Genomic DNA, 16,819 nt, shown 5'->3' with positions numbered 1-16,819 from the left:
AGGGCTTACCATAAACTTAGCCTAAGCAAACCCCCACATAACTTAAGATACAAGATGGTGGTGTTTATTTTAAAGCTGAGGGGTTTGATGCTGGAAAACACCTGAAAGGGAACACAGAGCTAGGCCTTGGAGCATGATAGACCAAAGCAGATTTCCCCATTCTAGAAGCTCATTATTTTGGAGAAGTGAATATAGAATTTATAGCACTTCATATGCAACCTTACTGGTGTAATTGCAGTTTCTGCATGGCTGTGTAGTAAACAAAACCTGCCCTTTTCCCCTTATGATACCCCAAGAGCCAGTATAGAGTCCTTAAGTGAGTTCCCTATCAGTAGGAGAAAATAACAGAGGCCAACCAAAGAATATTGAGAAGCAAAGCAGCTAGTAAGCCTGATATTTATTAAACTGTTGCAACAAGGTGCTCACTCACCACATGCAGGAGGGAGGAGGAACCCAGAACCTTGGTGTGCAAGCTCTTAGATAGACTTCTGAAATAAATTTAAGAACATTTAATTTATATATTTGAGACCTTAAATTCTTCTAACAGCTGCTTCCTACAGGTTCTAGTAACTTGCAACAAGAATTGCACACATGGGGGGGGGGACATTTTTACCTTCCACTGCAAAGCAACCAGCTCCTAAGGATGAGTAGCACTGGAGTGTGGAGTTGGTATGTTGCATATATTTCTAGGTTAAATAAAAAAATTCCTTCAGTAGCACCTTAAAGACCAACTAAGTTTATATTTTGGTATGAGCTTTCGTGTGCATGCACACTTCTTCAGATACCCAGATACATATTTCTAGGTTGTTTCCCTAATGCTGAAGCCACACAGAAACAGCAACCCAGGCCACAAAGGGAACATATGGCAAGTGCCAACCCTTAGATTTGGATCTGGAAGATTGTCCCAGTTCATGTTCCACCTGTGCTATAGATTCACTGTGGCAGCCTTCAGCTAGTCACTTATCAGGCACAGTTTCTTATCACTAGAAAGAGAGAAAACGAGGAGGGTATTAAAGGAAAACACAACAACGTTTGTAAGACATTGTGCAGTGTGGCGTAGTAAGAGCACTGAACTTGGACCTGGGAGACTTGGATTCAAATCTCTAGGCTGGTCATTATTTATCATCCTAACCTGAGGTGTTGTTTAGTCATTTAGTCGTGTCCGACTCTTCGTGACCCCATGGACCATAGCACGCCAGGCACTCCTGTCTTCCACTGCCTCCCGCAGTTTGGTCAGACTCATGTTCGTAGCTTCGAGAACACTGTCCAACCATCTTGTCCCCTGTCGTCTCCTTCTCCTAGTGCCCTCAATCTTTCCCAACATCAGGGTCTTTTCCAAGGATTCTTCTCTTCTCATGAGGTGACCAAAGTATTGGGGCCTCAGCTTCCGGATCTGTCCTTCCAGTGAGCACTCAGGGCTGATTTCCTTAAGAATGGATAGGTTTGATCTACTTGCAGTCCATGGGACTCTCAAGAGTCTCCTCCAGCACCATAATTCAAAAGCATCAATTCTTTGGCGATCAGCCTTCTTTATGGTCCTCAGGTGTTAAAAATGGGTAAATCTCCTGCTGGAGAAAGGGTGAGATACAAATATGATCAATAATAATAATATTAAAAATCCAGCGATTTATTGCATACATGGGAGCTCCGATGTGCTTGGAATTCCCCTACCTGCAAAGGAATATGCTTCTGTTTAATTGATTTGGATAATCGGCATAAGAGCAGAACACATGCATATTTTCACGTGGCAGTCTGGATGAAAGCAGGTCCATCAGCAGTTGTGAAATAGTAGTTGAAATAGTGGCTTTGTTCCTCTCCCCTCAAATCTTTTTGCACGTGGCACACTTTTCTTCTTCTTTGTCCTCAGTGTAAGTTCGAGCTTTGTGATAAAACCAAGTTTTGTACAAGACTGGCTGCCTGTGCATCACCTCTCAAGTCACTGTGCAGCTGCGCAGGCCCTTGAATGCGAAGGTCAGCTGCATTGCCCCCATTATTTAGGGACTCTCCAAAAGTAAACAACCCCTTAACAAATGGCCTCTCCCCTCCTCTTCCCTTTGGGGTATCTAGCCTAAGGCCCAGGATGAGATTAATCACCACCTGCTGAGTGGTCTGGACTTGCTGTTTTGACTTACTGTGGTTTTCTTTCTTCTTTTGCTGGGGGAAGGGAGAAGATTGGCTGGCTTTTAATGGCTTGAATTAAGGAGCAACATGGTAATGAGGTGCCATGTGCCCTGTCGCTGTAGATAACATACTTTATAATTTCAGAAGGCATTTTTACACTTAAAACAAAGGCTGATTTTACACACACACACAGATACATGTGTGTATTACTTAATTGGGTGCTTTATTCTGTTACCCGCTCCCTTTTCTTTTAAAAGCCCGCTACCTGCCCTGTGGATGGATTGGGGAAGAAATGAAAGTAAATGAATGAATGAAATCATGCCTGCACTTAATAGGAGCTGAACTGCCTTGCTCTTAAGCCTTCTGTGCTAAGAGTTCAGTGTTGTTATTTTAGCATCATAAGGAATGCCCTTAGCTTGCATTGACTTGTATGCAGGTCTTTGATAACGTGGACCAATTTTCTTCTTAGTTTTTTGTTTTTTGTTTTGGTTTTGTTTTAAAGAAGATAAAAATCACGTATAGGGCATCCAGCAAAAAAAATGCCATCCAGAGTGCAAGGCAACCAACCCATTAAGGAACTGAACCATGTGATAACATCAGACTTCAAAGCTGTCGAAGCAGCTCCCTAAGGGCAGTGCCTGTCAAGAATTCCAAAATACGTTGTAGAGGTCTAGGAGATGGTAATCTTCAGCATCAGCGTCCTGTTAACTGAATCCCCATTCAGTAATATGGACTTTGGTCTACTTTTGCCCAGCATGTTTCAGCTCCTTGAGCTCTCCCAATGGGTTGTGTTTTTGTTTTGTTTTTGAGTTTTTAAACTTAGAACAACAAGCCGTTTTTCCAGACTCAGTCTGTTTTTCAAACTCCTCTCTGTTTCAAAAGTGACAAATACACAGTATGGCGCTGGAGGCAGGTTTGATCAGCCTTGTCCTCAATTAAGAAGGATAGCTCAGTCGGTGGTGGAGTATGAGACTCTTGAAAACTCAGGGTCATGGATATGAGCCCCATGTTGGCCAAGAAGATTCCCGCATGGCAAGGGGTTGGACTAGACCTGGTATGTCCAACCGGTCGATCGCCATCTACCGGTCGATCATGGGGCGTCCCTGGTTGATCGTGGTCAATCACTCAACAACTTTGATGAATGCTCCCCCCAAAAAGCTCAACAACTTTGGTCAATCCAATGGGTAGATCACTGCCAGTTATTTTTAGTGGAAGTAGATCGCAGTCTCTTGGGAGTTGGACAAGCCTGGACTAGACGATCCTTGTGTCCCTTCCAGCTCTATGATTCTAAGAACTGGAGCCTTAGCCTTTGCATTCCTTACGAATCTTATGTTCCTTGAAGCTTAAAAGGGATTCCCTCCTTGCACAAAGGCATCGTATACACATTTGCTTGGAAGTAGGTCTCACTTTGCTCAACAGGGCTTTCTCCCTAGCAAGTGGGTTTAGTATTGCAGCCATACTATGCATTTGGCTTCAGTATAGAACTGGATTAGTCACAGGGGAGGGAGGGAGGGGGTGTCACACATTTTGGCTGGCCTTGCCAGCTAGCCATTACTTGCGATTGCCACCACCTCTGCTATACTCCCCTGCACAAAGGACCCAGGAGAGGGGCAGGGGCTCATCTTTCATATGCTGAGCTTCAGAGTCACAGGGAAGCAGAAGCCCAGCAGAAGATCGGAGATAACATCCATCTCTCCCATCTCTCATTTCATAGTGAGACAGGCAGTTGCTAGACATTGGGGGGGGGGTAGGAGCTCACCACCTGCAGCCTGGCAACAATATTTGTTGACTCCTGTTTGGCAGCTCTTCCAGGATGATGAATTAATGCAGCCTAAAAAGGTGCGATCGTGTGCATGCGGCAGAGGAAAGGGTAAACATGGTGGAAGATGAAGAATGAATATTGCAGGAAGGAACGCAGAGTGTGCTATCAAGACCACAAATGCTGTTGAATACAGTTCAGCCTTATCAGTCATTGCTCGGAAGTGAATCCCACAGAGTTCAGTGAAAACTCACCCCTAAGAGAATGAGCCCAAGGTTGCTGACCTTATACCTAAAGTGAGACACATGTGTTCCCCAAGCATTCATGCGTCTGCATGAAGTTCGATTCAGGAGCACGATTTTGTATCTGCCTGTATATTGCTTAGAATTTAATGTAGCATTTTTGTTAGTATCTGAAATTAAACCTTATTCACACTCCTTTGTGCAAACCAGTGAGGCCATAACTACAAATGGGGAGGGGGAGCTTTAGTTTTTAAGAAAATTACGTTCTTCAAGGTCACCCACTGAGCACAACCTGGGATCTGAATCCAGATCTTCAATCTCCATCTCCATTGAGCCATAATCTGATGCAGAAAGTTCTCTCTGGCTCTAATTACTGTAGTCAAGGGAATTTCTTCTGAATCTAGAGCCATTTTGTGTACCCTAAAGTGTCGGTGTGGCACATTAGGAGCCAAGTACCGGTATGGGCACACACACACACACTATATAAATGTTTTTTTTATCATTATATATTACGCTGCTGCTTGGAAATCCACATCTATATAAAATTTCCATTTGCCGCACTGAAATACTGGAAGGTGTATTAAATGCAGTTCAGTTTTCCAAGCTAGTTGGTGTTTTTTGTTTTGATTTTTGAAGCTGGAAAAATGTCATGTTGAAATGAATACGGCGGTTTGCATATCATCTGTTGCTGTCACAAGCAGATACACTTTAATGTGTTCCGGAGGGGAAATCTTCACCAGGCATATGGAAGCAATACTTTTACATTTACTGTAATTTTCTGTGATTGGTTTTTAGGGCGAGCCATCTGTTCAGATTATTGCCTGAGAGAGAGGGAGAGAGAAACTGAATATTGGCTACAGAAATGGGCTTAGCCCTGAGAGACCATCAGGCGGGTTGAAATCCCACCTGGGTGATCTTTGGCAGCCTGCTTCCCACCTTTATTACGGGAGTAACAATAATAAGCTACCTTCCAGGGTTTGGGGGAGTATGTATGATCTAAGAATGACAGAGCTGTGCTCTAAAAGTACTCTAGAGTTACTAGCATATTAGAATAATGCGTAGAGAGCCCAGCATTCTGTTCCCTAATGGAACACCATTGTTTCAGATCTCCAATCTTGCTCTCTGAACAAGTCATTATTTCCACTGCTTATTGCTACATTTTAGAGCTAAGGTGTGACTTAGCTATACCCCTAGCCTAGCTCAGGGTGCAACTCAACATAGCAGGGAGCAGAGTACGCACACTGGGAATGAAGTCTGCTTGCACAATAAGACTTTTGCCACCCTTCCATCCCCCTGCACCCCCTAAACCTGTTTTGGATTCCTCCCCAACCCTCCAGAGCAGGCACCCACAACCTCAGCCCTCCAGATGTTTTGGGACTACAATTCCCATTGTCCATGACTTCTGGTCCTGTTAGCTAGGGATGATGGGAGTTGTAGTCCCAAAACATCTGCAGGGCTGAGTTTGGAGATGCCTGCTCCAGAGCATGTGAGTGGACCTCATTCTGTGTGTGTGACAACTTAGTTGAATCCTGCCCATTGTCTGCAAAGTGTTAACTGTATTCTTTCTCTACAGGTCATAATTAAAAAGTGGTCCATTCCTTGCCCTCTGCCACCAAAGCTTGCTGTGGGGTTCTCCCAGGTATGTACCTTTCCTGACTTATCTGTAATTCTTTGATTGTAAAAGTGCTTACTGCATTTTTTTAAACTGTAAAATGATAAGTTAGGTCAATTATTTTTTGTTGTTTGAAATTGCACAGAAACAGCAGAAATGCGTTACATTGATGCAGTGGGATCTTCGGATCCATACAGTGAATATAGTCGTCGTATCCAAGGCTCTTATTTTATGACTGTGACGTATTTGTGAAAAATAGCGTATTAGCGGCACTGCAGGCAATGTCTATGCCCTCCACTCCTGAATGTTGCACAGCTTCAGGTTCCAGAAAGACTTGGAAGTCCCAGTGTATAGTACGTTTCCAATAATGTCAGCACCTTGCTGAAGCTGAAGTATTTGTTCTAAAATTATGGGTGGGAAGCCAGCTGGTGAGTCTTATTTCTTGCCTCTCTGTCCTACACAGGTCTCAAATTCTACTGAAGATTGTAAAGCAGCGCTGTTTAACTTTTCCGCAGAGGTAATATTAAATCATCCTCTTAACAGATCACAACAGATCACAAGAGTTTGCAAAAATGTATTTAAGCATCAGGCTAAGCCAGGGTTTCTCAGTCTGTGCATTTCCTTGTGTGTGTTCCTTGTGTGTGTTGCACCCTGCTCAGGTAACAAAGATAATATGAGTATGGAATTGAACTGTTCAAAGCCCTGTCGACATTTGGCTAAAACAAAGAGTTAATTTAGAATCAGGCCATTGTCCATCTAGCTTAGCACTGTCTACCCTGATTGGTGGTGGCTCTGCAGAATAATTTCAGACGGGACATTCCCAGCCCTACCTGGAGATGCCAGGGAGTGAACCTGGAACTGTTTGCATGCAAAGCAGTTGCTCTGCCACTCAGCTGTGGTCCTTCCTCAGCAGCCCTTTGAGAATCTGTGCAATCCAGCTCTTATTTCATTATAAACATTTGTATCCTACCTTTCCATAAAAAAATGCCCAAGGTGTATGTAACAACAAAATAAAGCATTAAAAACAGTCATTTTAAAGCATCATAACTCTTGAGTGATAGTCTATGGGCTCAGCTATACAGCTGCAAATAAAAAGTTTTAAGTGTGTTCTAAAGTGCAGTATACAAATGTGACACTAGCTATGGCAAATTCAATTTATTTTTCACAACTTTTTTTTTAAAGCATTTTCACAAGCATTTTTAAATATGTGTCTAGAAACCACCCAGGAAGGTTTTAGAAATCAGTATCAAATATTTATAGGTTGCATTTCAGCTGCGTGACTTTTCCGTTTTTCTTTTTTGGCAGAGTGCATATGCCATTCCAACGATGGCTTTCTCATTTCTCTGCCATACATCAGTATTGCCAATTTATTGCGAGCTCCAAAGGTAACATGTGATTTGTAAACGCGTACCATTTTTTTTTAAAAAATGTTGTTGGCTCTGACTGCTGCCATTCTCAGAACATAAGCTTCCTGTTTCATTTAGCATCCATGTTCAAAAGGAATGCCAATTTTATTCTATGTCTGATTCTCCCAATACACTGGACCAGTCCTCTAAAGCTGCCTTCTCCAACCTTGAGTGGCCAGATATTGTTGGGCTACTGCTCCCATCATCCCTGACCAAGATGGGGAAGGGCTACATTACCATCATCACTGATTTCATTTATGAATTGCTTCCCGTGAGATATCTTGAAGCAATTTACCTATGGAAGTTACATATATAAAACCTGTCAAAGCAATTGCATGTGTGTGTACAGCGTAAAACAACAACACATACATAAAATCTGTTCAGATCCAAGGCAGATGTTTTTGAAAAGGGACTTTTTGAGGGTTACATTCCCTCCCGCCAGTAGGTACACCTCTCCATTTGGGCCACAGTTGCCTTATTTGCCTAAAATACCACCTAACTTTAATCTCTAGCTACGCTAACACAAAGCCTGCCCTGTTTCTCTTTACTTCTGCTCTCTGCCCAGCAAGGGACCAACGTATTTCACTTAAGGCTGGAAACAGATCTGCGTAATTGGTAGACTTTCTGGGAGGTATTCAACGTAGCACTATAGCATTCATTCCCTCAGCATAAGCATTTCAGCTTAACAGACACAGCAATTCCCGCTTTCTCCCCACCCCATGTTCTGAGGGTTATCTCCCCCCCCCCTTAGGGCCAATGGGGGGAAGAGAGGAGAAAACTACTGGAAAAATTTGCATTGGCTTCTGCTGGTGGGTGTTATGAACTGCGTCCGGTCCTATGTTTCAAAAAATTTCCTGCCAGCCATCGTTTCTAGGTGTGTCCTGAGACCTGCAGGACCTCACAGAGGCTGTCTGTACTCTCCCTCTTGAATCTAAGTCTGGATGCAGGCAATTTTGTTATTGTTATTTTTGTTTTGTTCTCTTTCCTCTCTCCTCCCCCCACCCACGCACTTTGTGTAACATCTTCCCTGATAAAGAGTTTTGGAGAACTTTAAAGTGTGCGTGTTATTTTGTGACATTTTAATTGCTACTCAGCAATTAGGATTGTCCATTTGAAAGCAGCATTCAGTTGACTAATTAAGATTCGACAGTTTAAAATCCCCTGAAGATTCAGAATTGCTTCATGGTCTTAGTGGTAGACCAGCCCAGAAACCTGTTTCATATGCACATTGGGAAAACTGTGAAACAGTCAATAGCAACTTCTTTCCTGCATTTTCATACTGCTCCTCCTAAAGTCTTAAATAATGTCATATTTTTCTCTGTGTGTTCGTAGTCCATCCAAAAGCAGGATGCAGAAGGTAGCCAACACTGGGATTAGCCTGAGCTTTCTGGTTTATTTTGTGTCAGCGCTATTTGGATACCTCACTTTTTATGGTATGTTTTTAAAGTATTAATTCCTGTTTCTTCGTAAGTGATGGGGCAGGCCTGTGCAATCGTGTGACCCACTAGGCTTAAGACTGTCTTAACAGGGGGGCTGGTGCTGCCATCCCATTTGAACAAGTCCCTAAAATGTCCCAGTATCATTTCTACAATTGCTCTTAGCAGGTTTAAAACAGTAGTGGGCAGTTTTTCAGGGAATCTTGTACTGTATACCCTGACTAATTTTCACCTTAAGAACCCCTGCTTATTTCCCAGCAATCTCAGAACAGTTTGAGAGCCCCTGCAAAAGCACGCGCCTGCTGTTTATTGTATGGGTGAGGTCCAATTCAGATTGCGGCTTGCCATTTTAATAACCTTTCCCCTCCAAAATTTCAGACCACGTGGACTCAGAATTGCTGCAAGGATACAGCACGTACCTGCCCCATGACACTGTAATCATGACTGTAAAACTGGGCATCCTCTTTGCGGTGGTGCTGACGGTGCCCCTAATCCACTTCCCTGTAAGTATTGCAAAAGACCTGATTGCTGGCCCAGCAAAAGTGGCTCCCTTAATTATTTGCAGGCCCCGCCATCCTAGTCTTGGCTGTCTCATCCGTTTGTCTTGCGGTGGATCAGAGTGCTGTGCTTGTGTATGTTCCGCTCACAGCGGCAAAGGAACAAGGCCTAAACCGCTAAGCTAATTTGTGCTTTCTTTCTTTTTTCTTCTTCTTTTTTTAACGAGTTTTAGATCTGAGCTGACTCACAGCATTGCTTGCAGTTTGCAGAATGTGGCGTTCCTAAAGTTTATTTGGTTTGATTCTTTTTGTTTTGTTTCTGTTTTCTTCATATTTGGTTTTAAGGCAAGCATGCATTTTAATGTAAATAGGAGTCAGCAAGAAGTGGCCTTTGCTAATGATTTCCTGCAAGCAAGCTCAAAACGGATCTTCCTGACATGGAGTTTACTTTAAGTTTTTAACAGGGATTGTAGAAAACCACAAAACTGTTGCTGGTCACAGCCATTTCTGAAATCTCCCGCTGTATTGGGGGCCAAAGTAGATGTCACACAACATTGGCTCCAAACCTCTTTTAAAAAATGAATCGCGTTTATGGGAGGTGGCAGCACATTTGATTAGAGTATCAGCAGAGGGGAATGCTGCGGTTCATCACTTATTCAGACTCCTGAAAGCTGTTTTATCCCCCCCCATGGCATACCTTTCCCCCTTTGTTTGGAAAAGCAGATAAGGAAACACTCGTGAGCAAGAAGACTCCTCAATTAGCTGCAAGTGCTCTTATGGCCAACTCACACATTATGTAGTAACAAGTCCAGAATTCACACCAAGGGTGCCAACTTCTGGGAGCTGGGACCTCCCCCCCCCACTTTTTTGGGAGGGTGCCAGCCCCCCCCTGTCCAAAAAGATCAGCGGGTGGAGGAGGTTGAACGCAGAGCAGAGCACAGTATGGCTTCAGGGATTGACTCCTCCTCCTCCTGCCACAAAGAGGAAAGTAGGTCACTTCCGGTGGCAGCGGCAGGAGGAGGAGCCACCGGCCATTGAAGCTGCCGCCGTGCTCATCTCCTCCCCCTCCCCCCAGCTCCTCTCGACGTCTTGCATGTGATGTCAGCCCCCCGTCAGCCCCCCCAATCGCCCTCGCCTCTGTTTACAACCTAGTACATACCCAATAGGGAACTGCAGCTAATCACAGCTCCCACACAATTTATGTGTAATGTGTTAAGATATCGGTCCTCAGTGCAAGTCAACAGTCTTTTGTTAGCTTCAATTAAGTTGTTAAGTGTGGAACAAGGTCCACTTGCAAGGCGGGCCTTGCCCCCTATTCCTCCTGCCTCCCCTCTTCTGTGAGTGGACCTCTTTCCATGCATGCAATACCCCTCTTGGTGCTACGTTGAATTCCACCCAGTGAACTTATTTATTTATTACCGGTCTGATAGGCTTTTATTTTTCTCCTTTGAATTCCGCAGGCGAGGAAGGCTGTGATGATGGTATTTTTTTCACATCTTCCTTTCTCCCTGATGTGCCACATCCTCGTCACTTTGGCACTCAATGCGACAGTTTTCTTGATTGCCATGTATGTGCCTGACATCAGACACCTTTTTGGAGTGGTTGGTAAGTTTTTGTGCTTTCATCTTCCCCAATCCTGTATTCTTAAAAAATCTGCACACAAGCCTTGCTGTGACTAAATGACTCCCCTTCCCCCCCCCCATCTTTTTAAAGGCTCAACCACATCCACCTGCTTGCTCTTTGTATACCCTGGGCTGTTTTATCTGAAGATTAGCACAGAGGATTTTATATCGAGACAAAAGCTTGGGGTAAGATGCCGACTTAAGTTCTTTGTTTTGGAATGCTAATGTGGAGGGTACTTAAAGCAATTCAATTGCTAAAGTGCATGGCCCTCTCTGACTTGTGCCATTTCAAGGAGTTTAGGATCATAACATTGAAGGACACCCCAATGGTCATCTAGATGAACCTGTCTGCCGTCACATCTCTAATAATAATAGTAATAATAATAATAATAGTAATAATTTATTTATACGCCGCCCATCTGGCTGGGTTTCCCCAGCCACTCTGGGCAGGTCAGATATTATTATTATTAAATAATAATAATAATAATAACAATAAAGTAATAAAATATCAAACATTAAAAACTTCCCTGAACAGGGCTGCCTTCAGATGTCTTCTAAAAGTCAAATAGTTGTTTATTGCCTTGACATCTGATAAGAGGTCATTCCACAGGGTGGGTGCCACCACCGGGAAGGCCCTCTGCTGCTCGCAGGGAGGGAACTGCCAGAAGGCCCTGGGAGCTGGATCTCATTGTCCAGGCTGAATGATGGGGATGGAAATACTTCTTCAGGTATACTGGGCCGCACCACCAACACTTTGAATTGTGCTTGGAAACGTACTGGGAGCCAACGTAGGAACTGGTGTTATATGGTCTCGGCAGCCGCTCCCAGTCACCAGTCTAGCTGCCGCATTCTGGATTCGTTGTAGTTTCTGGGTCACCTTCAAAGGTAGCCCCACATAGAGTGCATTGCAGTAGTCCAAGCAGGAAATAACCAGAGTATGCACCACTCTGGCAGGACATCTCTAATAGGTGGCCATTTCACTTCTGCTGAAATTCCTCCGCGGAAGGAGGTTGTGTTTCTTTTCCCGTAAACAGGCATAGTTTTAAAGATTCCCATTTCTGCTTGCTAATCACCATTTCTGCCGTGAACTGCTGGACCCAATTCATGGTGTTGGGTTTTCATGTTTGAAACCCTAAATGGCTTGGGCACCCAGGTACTTAATGAGCACTTCCTCCATTGCCAGCCACCCCATGCCTTGAGATCTGTGAGGGAGGTGCTCCTTGTGGTCCCAACAGCAGGCAAACCCGTTTTATGATGATACAGGACAGTGCCTTCTCTGCACGTTCCCCTGGCCGGCATTTATAGAATTTCCTCCCCGCAGAGTTGCACTCCCCCCCCCCCCGACACTGTGTCAGTATTTCTGTGCCTCTTGAGAAGATAGTTCTTCATCCAGGCCTGGATTATTAACTCTGGATTCCTCACTTGACTGTTCTGAGATTTTATGTAGCATTGTGTTTCTGCTTGTTTTTAATATGTTATAATGAGCTGCGTTAGTATTTGCTGTACATTGCCCTGTGCTTTTCAGAGGAAATATCACCATAAATAAACTTGCTGTGTGGCCTCTCCTGCATGCCCTCTTCCGTACAAAGAGGCATAATGCAGGTTTGTACAATGACATAGAATCATAGAGTTGGACAGGATCTCCAAAGGCCATCTAGTCCAACCCCCTGCAATGCATATGAAGCTGCTTTATACCATGTCAAGACTGGTATTGCCTACTCTGACTGGCATCGCCTCCCCAGGGCCCCCAGGCAGAGGTCTTTTCTTTATCTTCTTCCTGAGAGCTTGGTGGCTTATGATCCAGAGGCCTCCTGCATTTAAAACATGCACTCTGCTAAATGAGCTGTAGTGACTTTCTTGTAAAAGGGACGCGGAAAATTCAAAATGTGACATTAGCACCTGCGATCTAAGTTAAATTTGATTGCAATCTTCTTTATCTCCCCCCCCCCAATCACCAATAGCAGATCATATGCAGTTATGTCTAGCCATTACTGTCTTGGAGCTCACTGCAGCCTTACCCAGTTGAAAGGGCAAATTCTTTGGTGTAATCGTCTCCTTAGCCACAAGTGCAGTTTTTGTGAATAGATGTCTTATTCTCAGTGATGTCTGCATACCAAGGAGAGGGTTTTTTTATCCTGTTTGTTTCGATTGAAACCATTTAAGAGCTTCTACCACCTAAGAGGTGAAATGATTTTCTGTCCTCCACTCTGTATGTGTAACAGAATAGTAAATTGGTTTCTCCTGCTTAGGATTAAACCGTTCGTGTGATTTTCTTCACAGGCATGTGCACTGCTAGTTCTTGGCCTCTTGTTTGGTATTGTCAGTTTAGTACTGATCATTTATGATTGGATTCATCAGTGAAATAATCCCTGCCACCTTCGCAGCAGCCCAAATGATCATTTCCGGCTACGTCTAAAGCAAAATCACTCAAGTTGGATGCCATAAAGAGACTGCCTGGGGCTTTGAAAACCATCACAAACCAAACTCCCGACCAATTATCTCTTCATTCACCAAAGCAGCCTTTGTGGTCCTGCAAACTTATGCTGGAGCTAGAGAAGATGGAGGATTTCCACAGTTCTTCCTCACTCCCATTTTTTTTAATATTTTAATTCCTGCATGCAGTAGCTAATGAAATCAAGCAAGGAAACTCGGAGCCCAATGGCATTGTGTTAACATTGCCTAGATCTGGTCTTAGGCGCATAATGGGACCTAGTGGAGATTACAACATGTGAAGATCATTTGTGAATTGCTCCTTGCCAATTAGTGAATAATCATGTGTCTTGTGTCAAAATGTGGAATCGTTATTACTAAAATCCAGCAAGACAGGTGGTCTTCTCAGAAGGTTGGTTGAAAATTGCTGAAATCTTTCTACACCTGTTACTGTCAGTTTCACAGAAACAGCTTGCAAAGGCTCCCCGGCCTTCTTCCAGAGTGCTTAGATTTGCAGATCAAAACCAGGCCCGGTATAAGTTTGATTAAAGCCTGCCATATGAGACAATTTACAGTTCAACAGAGGAGTAAAATATGATGGTGAAATTACTGTGCCTTGCCAATGTGTCCTGACTTCATAACTGAACTGTAAAATATGTGTCGTTTTATACTTCAGTGCAATTAATGATAAAGATCCCATCTTATGAATCATCCTTAATGTCAATACAGACCTATTTCAAACCATGTGTATTAAATTGACACGGTACAGTCCCTGTAGTGGTTAAGAGCGGTAGACTCTTAATTTGGGGAACTGGGTTCGCGTCTCCGCTCCTCCACATGCAGCTGCTGGGTGACCTTGGGCTAGTCACACTTCTCTGAAGTCTCTCAGCCCCACTCACCTCACAGAGTGTTTGTTGTGGGGGAGGAAGGGAAAGGAGAATGTTAGCCGCTTTGAGACTCCTTCGGGTAGTGATAAAGCGGGATATCAAATCCAAACTACTACTACTACTACTCTTCTTCTTCTTCTTCTTCTTCTTCTTCTTCTTCTTCTTCTTCTTCTTCTTCTTCTTCTTCTTCCTTCTTCTTCTTCTTCCTTCTTCTTCTTCTTCTTCTTCTTCTTCTTCTTCTTCTTCTTCTTCTTCTTCTTCTTCTTCTTCAGCACTTCAGAATTCACAAATAACTAGATTTTTTTGGGGGGGGAGGTGATACCTCTAGTTTCTCAATACCTCCCTGCTTTTGAAAATATTACACATCTAGGAGAAGGTGGTTCAGGGATTGGGGTGGTGGAGAAGAAAGCAGGATTAGAAGCTTTCTGCAGCAGAGGAAGGCAACCAAGATGATCAAGGGCCTGGAAACCAAGCCTTATTAGGAATGCTCAATGGAGCTGGGTATGTTTAGTCTGGAAAAGAGACTGAGATGAGATAGGATAACCATCTTCAACTATCTGAAGGGCTGTCACATGGAAGATGGAGCAAGCTTGTTTTTTCTTACTCTGGAGGGTACCAGTAGTAGTTGGCGTCAAGGAGATTCCAACTAAACATCAGGAAAAACTTACTGACAGTTAAGCAGAGGTTGGATGGTCATTTAAATGACCCCTGGCGTCGCTTCCAACTTGTATGTTTCTATATGAAGGGGTCTCTTTCAAGTGGGAGCACTTTCAAGCAAGACAATTGGACGGTATCCAGAAGATCAGCCAGCTTGAATCGGCGCTGTCTAGATCTTGTGGGAGCTGCGATCTGAAACATTTAGAGGACATCAGTTTGGGGGAGGCTGGTCTATTGCAAAACCTTGAAGTGACTGCATCACTTCAAAACCTTCCAAGTTTGATTTGGTCCAAACACCGCTTTCATTGAAGTTTAGAAAACTAGGGACTAGGAATATAGAAAGTTGCCTTATGCTGAGTCAGATCATCTAGCGCAGTAGTGTCTACACTGACTGGCAGCAGCTCTCCAGAGTTTCAGGACAGGAGTTTGTCTCAGCCCTATCTGGAGACGCCAGGGATGGAATCGGCTGAAATTGCATAGCCCAAAATGGAATATGTATTTTGAGTCAGTTTTAAAGAAGAGAACAGAAGGAACTGTGTTAAGGGAGAATCGGGTGCCATTGGAGAAAGCAATGTAGTGGCTGGGAGAATATTTTATTAAAATAGAGACCAAGCAGCCATCCTGCACCTCAAAGCAAGAGAAAGGGGAAAGAATCGCCTGAGAATTAGTGTTCCTAATACTTTTATTCATTAAAATATTTTTATTCTTCCTTTTGTGCCAAAGGGCCTTCATGGTGGGTAACAAAAAGAAATGCAGCAATTGAAGACAGCAAACTTAAAAAAATTAAGCAGCAACCATCAAATAAGCAGCAAAGCCAAAATCACAAGAGGGAGATGAAGGGTAGCCTAATGACGAATGGGAACAAAGTCTCCTCCACAGTCAGAAGGCTTAAAAAGACTTGGAAGAATATACAACTTGCCCCCCTCCCCTAGAAAGCTAGCAGCGAAAAGCTTTTCATATACATTATCTCAATAATCCTTACAGCAATTCTGTAAGGTAGGTCAGAAGTATTGTCCTGCCACTGCTCATACCTGCATGAAATGAATGTGGTTGGCTCCAAAATATTGTAGCCAATATTGGATAAAATTGGTATTGTTATGATGAGGCTGCTATGGGAACAATATTGGAAAATCAATAAAAACACACTCTTCTCTCTCTCTCTCTCTCTCTCTCTCTCTCTCTCTCTCTCTCTCTCTCTCTCTATATATATATATATATATATATATATATATATATACACACACAGTATATAGTGGCCATGAGTGTTCCAGAGGGCAGGAGAATATTGCCTCTTATTTTGAGTTATGAAAAGCATTAATTAACAATGTCACAAACGTGGGAAAACTTATCTTGATTTGTAAACACCACTCCTATTTACAGTGTTTATGCCAGGGGGAGAACCTCCAGATTAGCTTTGCTGCGAACACTTCTGGGCAAAGCCAATATTATTCATGGAGTAGAAACAACAACATTTCCCCCTCTCCACCCCCCCCCCGAAATCGTCCCAAGGGATGGTTTGTATTTTAAACCGAGAGAGCCTTTCATCTGTCTTGAAAACCGTATGCTCAAAGGAAGCGAGTTTCTCCAGAAAATAGGAGCTTAACATGAAATTATGACATTAAACCTTATACTGGAATGGCAAGAATTCAGAGTGCGGAGTTCCTCATTATTTCCAGATGGATGGAAGGAGTTTAATTTTGGCTGAGAGCTTACAAAAGCATCCCTGCCTCCGGAGCACTCCTGCCTGCGTGCTGGAACTTCCTGCCAAAAGCACAAAAAAACCCTCGATGCCCCAAGGTCTTCTGTGAGGTTTCTCCATTCCAAGTTGGACGACCTTTTGCTTCCCTTACAGGACTTGCACTGTCTGTCAATAGGTGCACCTCTCCTTGAGGACTTGGCATGCACAAGATCTAGCCATGGGCTAAAAGCACTTTTAAAATAGACTGGAGACCTGCCTCGGATTTGGCAGCCTAGCTGGAAGCCAGCACTTCAGACCCACAGCAGCTCTCCTTCTCCCCTTGCCTCCACCACTCCTGTTCACAAAAAAATATTAAAAGGAACATTAACATTGTCAATAAAAGACAGGTGTTAAAAACCAAACTATAATTAAAATAAACAGTAAGCTAAAAACATTCAAGTTACATGTCAAC

The 16,819-nt window shown here is 43.5% G+C and overlaps 1 protein-coding gene across 4 annotated transcripts in view; it reads left to right on the top strand.

The window, feature by feature from the left end:
• Positions 1-13,902, top strand: part of SLC38A6 (solute carrier family 38 member 6) — a 52,428-nt gene extending 38,526 nt beyond the window's left edge. For all 4 annotated transcript variants that reach the window (XM_088674081.1, XM_035104289.3, XM_088674084.1 and 1 more), the window contains 8 exons: positions 5,696-5,761; positions 6,198-6,251; positions 7,040-7,119; positions 8,473-8,573; positions 8,955-9,079; positions 10,534-10,678; positions 10,787-10,881; positions 12,976-13,902. In XM_088674081.1, the coding sequence (XP_088530207.1) occupies positions 5,696-5,761; positions 6,198-6,251; positions 7,040-7,119; positions 8,473-8,573; positions 8,955-9,079; positions 10,534-10,678; positions 10,787-10,881; positions 12,976-13,056 (747 nt within the window). In that variant the 3' untranslated portion in view covers positions 13,057-13,902. The remainder of the gene's footprint in view (positions 1-5,695; positions 5,762-6,197; positions 6,252-7,039; positions 7,120-8,472; positions 8,574-8,954; positions 9,080-10,533; positions 10,679-10,786; positions 10,882-12,975) is intronic.
• The last annotated feature ends 2,917 nt before the right edge of the window (positions 13,903-16,819 follow it).

The sequence above is a fragment of the Zootoca vivipara genome, chromosome 1 (genome assembly GCF_965207765.1).
Source record: "Zootoca vivipara chromosome 1, rZooViv2.hap1.1, whole genome shotgun sequence".
NCBI lineage: Eukaryota > Metazoa > Chordata > Lepidosauria > Squamata > Lacertidae > Zootoca > Zootoca vivipara.
This window is presented reverse-complemented; position numbering and strand designations above follow the sequence as displayed.